The 13,497-nt window shown below is 35.9% G+C and overlaps 1 protein-coding gene across 1 annotated transcript; it reads right to left on the bottom strand.

Annotated features, from left to right (window-relative positions):
- Positions 1-1,330: 1,330 nt before the first annotated feature.
- Positions 1,331-13,123, bottom strand: LOC109035169 (transmembrane protein 145). The gene is made up of 6 exons (XM_019048698.2): positions 12,362-13,123; positions 11,059-11,227; positions 10,334-10,567; positions 9,068-9,205; positions 7,741-7,996; positions 1,331-6,078 (listed from the first exon to the last, which is right to left on the bottom strand). The coding sequence occupies exons 1-6, from the start codon at positions 12,850-12,852 to the stop codon at positions 5,882-5,884; spliced, it is 1,485 nt and encodes a 494-aa protein (XP_018904243.2). The 5' UTR covers positions 12,853-13,123; the 3' UTR covers positions 1,331-5,881.
- Positions 13,124-13,497: the final 374 nt, after the last annotated feature.

Raw genomic sequence — 13,497 nt, 5'->3', positions numbered from 1 at the left:
GAGTCAAGTTCATATCGGAATACATCCCAATTAGTGGTATGGTTGTAGAGAGTAGAGACTTTTGTTTTAAAAACAGAGTTTTGATTGATGTTCAGTATTACCATTGTGTGATCAGAGCACATATCATCACTGTCTTCAACTCTAAGATAGTTGTCATTTATTCTTTTACATGCAAAAAAGTCAATTAGGCCGGGGGCCTTTTTTGGATCTTTAGGCCAAGAGGTGGGAGTTTTCCCACATAGGGTGTTCACTTCCTCCTCGTCAAAGACTTCTTTCATCATATTTCCTCTTGGGGTAGGTTTCCTGGAATTCCATGAGGGATGCTTAGCGTTGAAATCTACTCCAATTATAAATCTATTACCCAGGAATTTGATGTAGTCATCAAAGTGTTTCTTTGGAATTTTGCACTCTGTTCTGCTGTTTTTTGTTTTTTGCGGGGGGCAATATAATGCTGAAAAAATAGTAGGTTTGGCATTTATGGTTACACAAATGTTGCATGCTTGGATATAGTCAGATACAAAGTGCTCCTCTTCGTGGTGAATAAGATGTTTTGAGATTAGGATGGCAGCTCCTCCTCTAGCTGAGTTAGAGGGGTGGTCTGCACGGTAGAGGTGGTAGTTTGGGATATTGACTTACAGATCATCATTGAGATGGGATTCAGATACTAGAAGTATATCGATAGAGTTGAGGTTAAGATATTCTATAATTTCATTTTTATGTAGTATTATTCCATTAACATTTAATGTAGCAGCTCTAGTTAAGGAGGCCATATTTACGGTGGGGTTGCAACTTGACTAGGAAAGGCAGATTGCGTCTTCACCAACAAAACAAAAAAAAAAGATTATGGTTTCTTTTAAGATGGAGAAGTTTGAAGCAACCCATCAGAAAACTTTAATATTTGGGAGTTACTTTCAGTAACTTCGGTTGCACAAGTTCTGTTCTGTGTGAAATTGTGAGGAGAAGACATGCATCATAATACTTAAATTCACACCTTGTCTGGTGGTTCATTCTAACTAATTTATCATCTCATCAAAGTATAACTTAAAAATCACTGAATAAATGGATAGAATAAAAAATCTGCCTTGAATTGTCACCTGACTTTGAAGTCTCATCATCAGACTCATTTAAGCATCATTGAATTGTGACCATTGAGCCAATGACCTTTCAATTTACTTCAATACAATCAAATTGTTACAGAAGAAATGCTGTAGTCAATAAAAGTTATTTTTTCAACTTCATTTTGATTCTACACCTTTTCCCTCATTGTTTTACGAAAGAGCCTATCTTTCATAACTGTGGCACATGTAGAAAAGAAAAAGCATCAGGGCAGTTTCAAAAACGTGAAAATAATTATATTCACAATGATAATTTGCATTTACAAAGTGTGGACAGTCACTTATAAATTAGATAACCAAGCATGGATACTCTACTGGAAGCTAGGTACACACACAGCATTATCAATAATAAAATTTATAGGTTGATGGATGGATGCATACATGGAGAATTTTATAAAAATTGTATGAGAGCATTTTTACCGCTCTGAAATTAAATTTTATACCCCCCCCCCCCCCACCACTTAAAAAATTCCGTTTTGGATTATTTGAATTCCCTCCCAAACTTTTATCTTTTAAAATTTTTTGGTAATTTTGATCTCAATTCAATGTATTCAGTAAAGCTTGACATGATCAAAAGTTCTCCACTATATTCTTACTTTATATGAAGAAATTTGGCAATGCTTGATGATTTGCACAGTTTTCTATCTTCAGCTCTGCTCTATTGCAAACTCAAAATTTTCCAACATTGTGCTAGTCCTCTTTCAGGTTCAATTAAAATTATTGTGGGTTCCATCCATTACTCCTACAAAATGTTTCCTGCGATTGTATCACATAATGGTGATGGGATTTCCTTACTTTATCACTTTAGTTTCATTCTAAGCACTACATATCGAGATTGGTGGCCACAGGATCTTTGCAATGGATCAACAAACAGTGTTCAAAATTAAGTATTACAATTATTATTTTCTTTTCAAAACTTCATGTACAAAATACATGGGACAGACCGAAAAATTGTATGCAAAGTGAAGCATATTCGTAAGTGATTTATTTCTTACATTACTATACGGTAGTTCAGAGAGTTGTGGTACTTGGAAAATCTTCTGCTGGCAAAAATTAAGTCCTCAAATAGTTTGGGATAGGAATACAGTTCTTCTTCGATTAAATCATAAAGTTAGAAAAAGAACTTAACTGATAGGAAATAGAATTAACTCTTTAAATATGTAATTTGGAATAGAAACACAATTATTCCTAGGTGAATAATGAGTAACAAGAAGAATTTAACTGTAGAAGAACAAAATGAAGATATGTTGATGACATTGATGACATATCGATAACAACCCAGATGACAGTTGTTCAATCATTTTAGAACCCAAAGGGCTCCAGAAGCAGTTTTGCTGCTACAACTTTTAACCACTTGTTAACACTGATTATACATTAAAGCAGGCGAATATTAAAGTAACAAAGACACAAACTCAAACGCTGCTTTGAAGAGATTGTTTCTCTTGGATTACAAGGGCTGAAGTTCAAAAAATTAAATCAGACCCGGATCACAAAAAAATTGAGCAACAGCTTAACTTAAGATAGTATACCTACAATAAAAACTTACATCAAATTTCAAAATTAGAAATCTGTGATAACTTTAATGACTAGCATGAAAGACTAACACCTCCAAGGCCCTTTTTCGACAGAATTGGTCGTAGGCAGGAATACCATGCAGAGGGTGAGAGATTCTGTACTTTGAGAGATTACAATGAGTGATCTGCTTTTACGCAAAATCAGACTATCTATATCAGAGCCCCATTGCAGATATTCTCCTTTTGCATAAATGCGTCCAATAGGAGATTAGATACAAAGAAAATGCATTACTTAAAAGCCTTCTATCACAAAGCAATGGGAGAAAATTTTTCTAGAGGGTATGGAAAACATAGGAGAATATGAAGAACAATACCAGTATAATGAAAGAAACAAATTGTGTCTACATCAAAATCAATTTAAATTAAGCACTGTAAAAGATGAATAAACAAATTGAAAAAAATTTTCCCTTTCATAATTTCGATTTCATAAAAAATTTTAAAATAACTTCAAATATTTATTCATTATAATTTTTAAAACTAATTAATGCAAGAAAAATATGCCAGCAACTTTGATCTGAGTAGCTGAATCAAATAAAAAATTGAACTTCCTTTAAAAAAACCTATCAAATGTGGGATAAACGCTTTGCGCAAATACCATAAAAGACACCATGCATTGCTTTAATATTCGACTTAAAAATTAACTGTATTAGACAAAACAGCTTATATTGAAGAGAAATAATAAAATCATCATATTTTTCAACACCTGTATCATCTAGATTCCAATCTTCGAGTAAAGTCATAAATCCAGAGGGCCAATCACTTAAATCCGCAAAGCACACTACCTTTCAATAATCTGTTCCTTAAATGATCGTTTCGTGATCTGTTAGTCATGAGTTTAAAAACATCACCGTAAATTTCACTTCATAAATTAATCCAGTTCAAATTTATAAGTAGATGTGGAAAGTAATGAAACCAATATGCATAAATGAGTGAGTAAAATAACCTTCAGTCGAAAAAAAGCCTGGAGCATAATAATCTAAAGAAAACAATAATTGCATTTATGCTAGGAGAAGTAGTAATTGACCACTTATAACTAAGACCAGGAAATATGTCAACGGATGATGAGTTGACTGCAAAAAATTTTAGCACCAGCACTTAATTAAAGAATGAGTACATACACACTCCTGGAGGTCTTGGTGTTAAAGTATAACAAGTTTTGGCCACTGAGAGAAATCAAAATGGAGAAGAGTTTTGTTCCACTTCGACTTATATAAAATAGCTATGGCAGAGTGTTGCCTATATATTCTAATAAAAAAAAAATAATAAATTGTAAAAAAACACAATTTTTCCGAACAACGGAGCTCTTGCATGTCTGAGGGATTTGCAATTTAAGTGCTTTTCTGTGCATAAAATTTTTTGAAATACAATGATGCCACTGGTTTTCTCTGAAATGAAGTCCCAAGCTCAAGAAAAGCTCTCAAAGTTAAGGCTTTAATTGAGGGAATTGCCGACATTGTAGTGAGAGTTCACCTCTGCTCAGTCAAACTCCATATGCATAGATGGGGATAGATACATTGGCAAAGTTGCCACTTTGTGTGGGGACTCCAAAGCTACAGCCACTACAACACTGTTCATGTATTTGCTCCCTATCAGCAAATGGAGAGTTTGACTAGATATAGAGGTGGACTCTCACCATAACATATGCTATCCATTCCATTATGGCCTCAAATTCAGAGGCGGATCCAGCAATTTGGCAACATCAGATTTCCTCTGTTTAAACCTATGCTAAATAATCGATTCTTGAGGGAGCACCTAGCCCCTCCAAGAATCGATACATTTCCATAGGTTTATATGGAGAAAAGACAATGTTGCCAATTTGCTGGATCCGCCAATGCTCAACTTCAAGAGCTTTTTTGAGCTTGCCACTTTGTTTTAGAGAAAACCAGTGGAAACATCGTGTTTCTTATAAGACTATACCTAGTTCAAAGTACTTAAATCGCATATCTCTATGTTATGGGAAAATTTAATTGTTGGACAAAACAAGATTCTGTTCAGAACTAGTGCTTTACATAAATGCACTAGATAACTAGTGATATATGCTAGATAAAAGTAACTTAAAGTATCTGGATGGTAGCGGGCATCGATGAAGGCAAACATTTGGGGGAAAGAACGGATGTCATTTATAAAAACATAAATTCACTTGATGAAAAAATGATAATGAGACTACAAAAAGCTAAGTAATGTAATTTTTTTCTGTTCATCGAAAAGACACAACATAAAATCATTTCTGTGATAATTCTTGTATAGTTTAATTGAGCTACCTCAGGCTTCCATTTGATGGTATAAAGTAGAACAGAGGCTTGAGGGTTTTCAAAACAACTAAATTATTTTAATTCAGTAGAACGATGCCTTTTGAAATGCAATGCGTTTGCATCTAGACTTTCTACAATAAAGAGCAACATTTTAAAAAAAAGAAAAAAAATTAAAGCTACATTAATTAATTCTCATAGAGAATTTTGTAGTAAAAAACAACTTCAATTGGTTAGAGCTTAGAAACGATTGTGAAGGATAAACTCTTTAGGGGGGAAAATCAATCAATTTTTCATCGGTAAGTGCAAGGAAGACCTAATAAAGTTTAAAATCAATTGTTCTTTACTTCAACTGATGGTTAAGACATCAAAAAAAAAAATTCTTTAAAAGAAAAAAAATTAGGATGTTTAATACATATTTACACTTCTCGAATTTTAATAGTCTTAGAACAAAATAAGAATTTACATGCATCACACTTGGATGTGTTAGAGTTTTTTGCGACCTAAAGCTCTGTGAAAACTAACTGGTTTACAAAATGAGAACAAAAAGTTCTGTAAGTACTTGTGAAAAACTATTTCTGTGATGTTGTGAAAATTTTAAGGTCCAAAAAGTTTTTTATAGTAAAATGAAAACTGTATGCCTTTCTGCCTTTTATGAGGGGTTACAAGAATGTCTTAACCCTAAAAGTAGAAATTAAACGACCCCTCCGGAGATCTGCTCTAAAACTGATAGCATATGCAATACTACAATCTCATCACAAGCAATTTCAAAATATCTTTGGACTACCACGGTGAAGACAAAATGAATCTTTTCAGACTGATTTCTGGTCCAGATGTGCAGGAGACTTGCATTTCTTATATGAGCGAGACCCGCACGTGCCATTTGAGAGATGATAAGATGGTAATACATATCGGCCAAAGCACATTTCAAATGTTTTGTACTTCAAGCGGTAATCTTATTGAATTCTAATGGTTGCGACGATGAGTAGTGATTGATAATGTGTGGAGCTTCATTGAATTCATCCAATTCATCTCCTGGATCGATAGGATTTGCAAGAAGAAAGTATTGTTCGCTCCTGGCAGGCCATAGCAAATGCGTCATGATGCAGTATGCAAGGCAATCTGCACTGTAAGTAATACCTATAAAAAAATGAAGAAATTGATGCAATTAAGAAAAACAAGTATTCAAGTTTGCAAGATAATAATAATTCAATTCTTGCTCCACCTTATTCATGCATTTATTCTGAAATATGAGTAAATGAGTTTAAGTTCAGACAGAATCAAAAAAATGATTCATAATGTGGACTGTACATGTCAGGTTTTTTGGGCGATTGTAAACATATTTTCTCCTGCCTGATCACCCTGAGATGTTGAAAAGGGTGAAAAAAACTTACATTCTGATCATTACATTATATTAAAATGTAAGTTTAGTGTACTGCGGTGGATGACGTCATACACCTTGGTTTTTGAAGAGCAGTATATCTGTTAGTCTTGGATATAAAAACAAGCCCTTTGGACGGATATTGTTATTTTTTGCTAAACTATAATCTTATACCATCAAAGCAAGATTCTGCAACTAAAGCAACTGAGCCGTTAAACTCTTCCTGCAATCTTTTTGGGCTGTATTGATCCAGGATTGCCACAGAATTGAGAAAATGAAATTCTCTGACACATTTTGGTAAAATTCCCTGAATATTGAGGATATGCTGAATGGTTAAAGAGACAATTTGCAATAGTTTTCAGACAAAATTTGCTGTTCAAAATGTCAAACTCATTCTGAACTAATAGGTACAGCTTTCTTTTAGTCATAGCAGGGATTATTACTGTCTTGCGAGTTGAGTCTATAGAGACTCAGACTCAAGCTCCGTCTTGGAGAGGGAGATCGGCAGTCGAGCCATGGGTAGACTTGAGTTCGAGGTGCTGGTCTCCCACGATGCTTTTTGGCAGTCTCAGACCACTAGCCTCAGACCAGGCTTCCTCCGACGTCTGTATCAATTCACAAGATCGAGATCCTTTGTCAACAGATGAAGAGACTCAAGCTGAATGGTGCCTGTGCGCAGACAATGCTGGCAGTGCGCTTCTACTGCGGTGGGGAATTCTCGGTTTCCGTCTTTTCAGAAATCATCCTCACCATAAACCACATGCATGTATATCGACTTGCTACCTGCCCGTAACCGGTGCCATCCCTGTAACACTCCCACCGTCCACTTCCGAGATGTTCCCATGAACGCGCAGCCGAATTCGCCAGTCAGCCAGCCCTTCCCTAGCGAGTCTATTTTGTCGTTAAGATCGGACCCAGTCTCTCTCCAGAGAGTCTATAGCTGCAGCTAGTTTGCTCACAGTTTCGCTTAGAGGGTGAACTTGATGGATTGAGACCGATTTCGGTCTTGCGCAAAAGGTAGACTTGGACCAGAGGGTGTGCACTGTGCACCCAGTCTTGCTGACAAGAGATTGTTCCTGCATCGAGTTCGCCTGCTTCCTCAACTCCCAATCCCTGAGTCATAGTTATGAGAAAGATATGAACTGCTCAGTCATTTGTAAATACTCCTTATTTTAATTTGTATGTAAAAATGCGTATATTTCTTAAAGTGAAGAAGCTCACAATAAATCAATAGAAAAAAAAATCCCATTGTAGAAAGCAAATACAGGTGACTTGGAATTTTATCCTTGACATTTTCTGGTTTTCCATGGCTTGGAGAACCCTGCAAAATTAGTAAAATTTGGTTCAATAAAATCCATCTGACATTGTTGGCCTCATTTTCATAAGTGAACTAAAGAAAAAATAAAAATTTGGAAACATACCTAAAAGTAGTTTAAATCTCCAAAGAGCAGGAATTTGGAGAGCGATCACAGCCACGATTGGGAGATAAATAAACCAAACCAGTGCTGAAGCACCAAAATGGAGGAAAAACTGAAGCTTGGCAGTGTTGTGCTCATAAAGCATGGTTGTTTTTAACTCCATTAGAAACCAAACAATGATAGCACACCGAAGGACCAAAATGAACCATCCAGGCCAAGTTTGGTATTCGTCGATGTCTTCAATAATGTCCACCTCAGTCTGAAAAAAAAGCATCACTCTAATGAAGGTTGAGAATTTCAGGCAGGGGTGTAGAATATCACAACTCTGCGTAACATTAAAAAGGCTTAAAAAGTTAGGAGAGTTTTGGAAGTTTTTTTCATTGATTTTAATATTATTGGAAATTTTTGCACCTACATCGAACAAATTACGGACAGTCCAAGGATTTTTGTTGTTTTTTAAAAACAGGTGTGAATGTTCCAAGATTTTTAAAGCCTCTTAAATCTTCCTTATCATGTAGAAAGATTTGATATGTTCCTAATTTTTGGGCTAATTCCTGAGTTTTCAGCAAAATTTTTACTTCAGTTTCTGGCAAGCTTGGATTCGAATTGCCCTGACTTATCAACAACAAAAAAAAATTTTTCAGAATCTATCTTGGCAAGATCTTGAATTTTCAACATTTTTCCCTGGATTGTATAACATTTATAAATAAATAAAGTAAATGAACTTCGTAATGAGCAATAGAACGGAAAACTGAATGGACCATGAGGTAGGATCAGAACTTGAGCACTGCAGTACAGGTTTCAACAAAATCTGGGAAACAAATTGAAAATTTCCTGCAACTTCTGCATCAGACTGTTCAAACTTTTTACTTTCCACTAATCAGAGTCTACTTGAATTATATCAGGCAGTTTAACAATGGTATATTCTCCCTCTATAATTTTGAATTATATTCTTTTCCTATATTACAGTTTTCCTCGGCAACTTAAGAGATGTTCCATACATAGAGGTGTTTTTGTGAAATCAAGCCTTGGTCATTAAAGGCAGTTCGGTTTCAATGACCTATTTAATCTACTCTAGTTTTTTTTTTTGGGGGGGGGGGAGGGAGGCAAGAAGTCTAAAGTTGCTGATTATAATGCAAAATATAGACGCTACTATCACTTGTGATCTGATAGTAGAAATATTCTCAACGTTTGCTGTTGCTGCATGAAATTTGGCTGAGGAAACGTATCCTAGAAAGAATCAATTTTTATTCTATGTCCTGATCCATTTGAAATCAGTGGTTCAATGTTGAAATGATAGGATTTTCAATTTCTGAAAAATTGGTCTCACCTTATTCCAAACATAGAGAAGGATGTGAACAACCCCATAAAGAACCCAAATAAAGAAGACTACAGGTTTCCACGTTAGCTCAATCCTCGTCACAGCCCACCCTTTGGCGAGCAAAAGAAGGAGTAGCATGAAAGTTGTCTGAAAAATATTTAAAAAAATCAGTGAGAGATATAATAAAATTGCTGAAAAATCCTCAAGTTCTTCTTATCAAAAATACTTCGGAGGTCAAAGAAGAACACACATGGCACCGATATTGAGAGAGGAAAGTGTTAGAGTAGAGATGTTCTGCAAGAGCTCGACGAAGGTGTCCTATCTTACACACTAGGAAGAAGGTGTTTCAAGAGACTCCATAAGACCTTGAGGAAGGCCCTTTCAAAGAAGCTTGGATGACATAAGAATATTGCAATGGACCACTGAACAGGGTACTTTAAACATTCTGATGTTTTCACTTAAAAATTTCATGTAGAACCCAATTTCTGCGATAAAATTCACTAAAATTAACTCCTAGGTCATTCCATACCAAATCCACCAAAAAATTACCAAAATTTCCCAGACAATCTTAGATTTTGATGAAACATGGTGAGCAAAATGATCCATATGATGGTATGAAAATGCCCAAATTTCAGCTCTCTATGACCAATAGATCTGGAGGTACAGGGGCTTAAAATTGGGCAGGGCTAGAACTAGCCAAGATATTGACGTTTTTCTTTAATGTTCTCATTGACGTTCTTGTGGTTACAGACAATTTGAATTTTCTGCTCACAAGAAAAACCAAAGTCTACATGAATCACCCACTACAACGGTTTTGACAGGCTCTTAATTGATGATGTTCGAAATGTTAACAACATGCAATAGCCTAGCCGGAGCCCCAAGATTGAGGTTGTCATAATTTAAAACTGCAGAGATTGATAAGGTAACATTTGGTGTGCGATTCAGATTCAGTATATAAAGGTGTTTTTATGAGCAGGAAGTTGGAATCAATGCATTCAACAATGGTAATATATCGGTTAGGGGTCATGTTCAATAACTTTTGTCAAATAAATTGTGTTCTACACAAAATTTTATAGAGAAAACATACATCATAATACTTAAATTTGCACCTTATCAAATAGTCCTCTTTGATGCGCAATAATAAAAAATACTGGATTAATTTGAAGAGGATTTGGTCCCTCGCTGACAAATAAATACTTGCAACTTCAATTTGTAGGAATAAACTTGAAAAAAAAAAAATTAAGGGGATGCTATAAAAATAATCAATTTTTTTACCCGAGATAAGATATCCAAAGTATCTCCTAAGATTAATAGAGGAGGAAAGCCTTCTCCATTGGATGAGTATCTCAGTGCATCAAGAAGATTCAGGCTCAATCCAACAACCTCCATTAACAGCGACACAGTGAAAAGCCGTGTAACAGGATGTTTTTGCCTTGAGACTGCATATAATTGCAGGGGCAAGAGTAATGAATAGATGACAAAAAACAACAAATATAACTCAACAGTATTCTGAAAAAAAGAGAAAAATAAATTAATTACAATGATGAAAATGGACTAAAAATACAGCCTTACTCCCCCCCCCTCCCACACATACACACAAAAAAAGCTAACATCTCTTTACTTCAATTCTTTGAAATTTACCAAAGAGAAAATAAGAGCTCACAATGAATATAATAAAGAGTTTGGTAAGCTCAACAGAAGTGTTAAACCTCCTGTTATATTGAACCAATTTTGATCAAAAAATATGTCCAACCATGTAGGGTAGGTACCAAAAAATAAAAAACCCTGAATTTCATTATTGCTCGCAATTCTGCTTGTTTAAGAAGCTGGCAAGAAAGTGGCTAGCAAAATGACAAGAAAATTTCTTGGCAAGTTTAGTTAGAGAAATTTTAAAATTATGAGCCATGATTGATAAAAGCGCCCAATTTACAGTTATCATATTGTCCTCTTACCACATATTTATTGATACCTTGTTGGAATAAAACAATTTCAACACTAACCTGTCTTTCAAAAGAAAACTGATAGGTAAAAAATAGGCTGTATGCTGTATTATTGGGATTCCCATTGACAAGCCATAAATCGTAATGCAATTTCTTGTTTTCTTTGAAGTGATGCCAAGTGCAAGAGGTCCTATTGAAGTAACATGCTACCAAACTAACATACCAAAACCTGGTGGAGTAAAAAAAAAATAGTTAAAGATTAGAAGACAAAAAATAAATATGATAACTTGAAATTATCAAAGCTATCAGCCTCAAAATTACATGATTGGCAGAATTCAGGGTTGCTGACACCAAAACATAGGAGATGGTTTTGTAATTGCTTATCTAAGTTCAGGCTAGACAGTGACAAAGTTTTGTTTTAATGAGACAAAACTTTTTAGACTGTATTTCTCAAATTCCAAGACTAATCCAACACATAGCTTAGAAGGTGTTTTGATTAGAATTGATAACTTCAAGAAACCCCAGCCTCCAACTCTTTCTGTCATTGTATTTGTATTACTGACTAGAAAGAGATTCTTTCATTCTTTTTATTCAACTCACAATCAGGGGCGCCATTTGAGTGCGGTAAGAGCTGCCCGAGTGCCCGGTAGGGGTGTTCAAACGAATTCTTGCCGGATCACTATCGATATTGTCTCTCATTGAAACTGGCAGCAGTACCAGCAGTGGCGATGATATTGACAACAGCTGGCCTTATCGGATTTTTTAGAGCTCGCAGTCAATGCATTGTTGCCGCCTGTGTCAGTTTCTCAGATTGCCTGGGGCGCGGCGCGTAAAATAGATGTACAAATGGCAACAGCTTACTTTTGCCAGCTCCAAAAACTCTGATCACTATCGTCAAGAGCGCTCTTGTTGTAACTTTTTCTTAACAGGACTGTTTCGGTAGCTTACCGACAACCGATAGAACAGCCCTACTGCCAGGCCCTGCGCTTTTGACTCGATCCGGGTAAAACTGCACATCTGTAATTTTCAGGGTGAGAGGCTGAGCACAGACAAGCCTTGTCACTTTGATGCCCGGCCCTGCAATAACCTGAGATGGCGCCCCTGCTCACGATGCGGGATAATTTTACAAGAGTGTTTAAGTCTCATAGTTCAAGCTTGCCAATTAAGTAGACCAACTTTGGAGTAAAAATAAAGATCTGCCATCTTGAATCTTGCACATGCTTTTGAGGTAAAGACGAAAAAAGGCAGATTTGCTTTCATACTAAAGCTCTACCAAGTTGTTTGGCGTGCTGTCTCAATTAATTCTAAAGAAAAGGAGAAGAGAGGTGTTTCTCACGATCTTCATTGCGAATAAATTGAATACCTTGGCTGCTGCTGCCGACTGATCTTGAAAGTAAGCTGCGAGTCTTTAACGACATAAGATGAGGGATCTTCGTCTATACACAGCTGCCCAGCAGGACATGGTACTCTCCGTAGGTAATCAGCTCCACGCTTGTTGCAGACTTTGTCAAAAGCTGTTTGATTAACTTTATGGAACATCAGTTTGCATGCCTGCTCCTTGTCAGCTACAGTACGGTTTCCATAATACTCCAAGAAGTATTCTCTGTCCAGCAAAGCAAGCGTAATCGGAACAGAGAAAGTTTCAGAGGAACTTACATTGCCGTAAATAAAACCAGACGATTCATCCGGGTGTTGAGAATCTGTCTTCTGAACACCGAACTTGGATAAGAAAAGAAAAAAGTCCTGGGTATTCCAGTCTCCCTTCACATGTACACCATTGATCGTACCGATTAAGCTAACACACAGGCAGAATTCCAAAACAAAATGACAGTATTTGAATTCAGATAAGAACATCGTACGACATGTAAGTTATAACCTAACTTCGGGGGGAAATAAATTCCAAAATTAACGATGTCAAATAAAAGACACACGACTATGGATCTGCTCGACACGCATACCCACCGTAATATTCAATACTCCACGTTCACTATAAAAGAGATTAAAAGTTAATTAGGTGTAAATAGCCGAAAATACAGTCCCAGAAATCCACTTCATTTTTGAGGATGTCATTTCAAAACATTCCACGTGATAGAGAAAGAATTCCAAGGACTTGCACTGCAAAGAACTTTTGCGGCTTTCACGCTAGAGGTCATTACTTGTCATTATTCAGTAGCACTGACTGTAATAAGATGTGTAAAGGGATCCATTATCGGATGTTTGCTTCAAAGGAAGAGACAAGTCCTTTTAATGCGTAGTTATAGTTTCATTCCTCTAACAAAAATAATTCTTAGTTGCCGAACTAGACCGGAAGTAAGGAATTTTTCAGAATCACTTTTAATTTGCCTTCAATATTTAAAGTGGCAATTGTTGTTACATAAAAATTTGTTCTACGTGTTGAAACCTAACATACTAATGCATTCTATCATACTGTGCATGAAGTATAGCTTGAATGAATCGCACACAGAGGCCGTTAGTAGTCTCTTCAGCTGATGAACAAAC

The sequence above is a fragment of the Bemisia tabaci genome, chromosome 4, assembly GCF_918797505.1.
Source record: "Bemisia tabaci chromosome 4, PGI_BMITA_v3".
Classification (NCBI taxonomy): Eukaryota; Metazoa; Arthropoda; class Insecta; order Hemiptera; family Aleyrodidae; genus Bemisia; species Bemisia tabaci.
Note: the sequence above shows the minus strand (reverse complement) of the source record. Positions and strands in the feature narration are given on the sequence as shown.

Bases quoted from the DNA above. Each gene is read 5' to 3' on its own strand.
- LOC109035169 (XM_019048698.2), bottom strand. From the start codon at position 12,852: ATGTTCTTATCTGAATTCAAATACTGTCATTTTGTTTTGGAATTCTGC. The intron at 11,228-12,361 runs GTATTCAATTTA...TTACTCCACCAG, and splicing joins AGTCGGCAGCAGCAGCCAAG to GTTTTGGTATGTTAGTTTGG. The intron at 10,568-11,058 runs GTTAGTGTTGAA...TCTTTTTTTCAG, and splicing joins AGTTTTCTTTTGAAAGACAG to AATACTGTTGAGTTATATTT.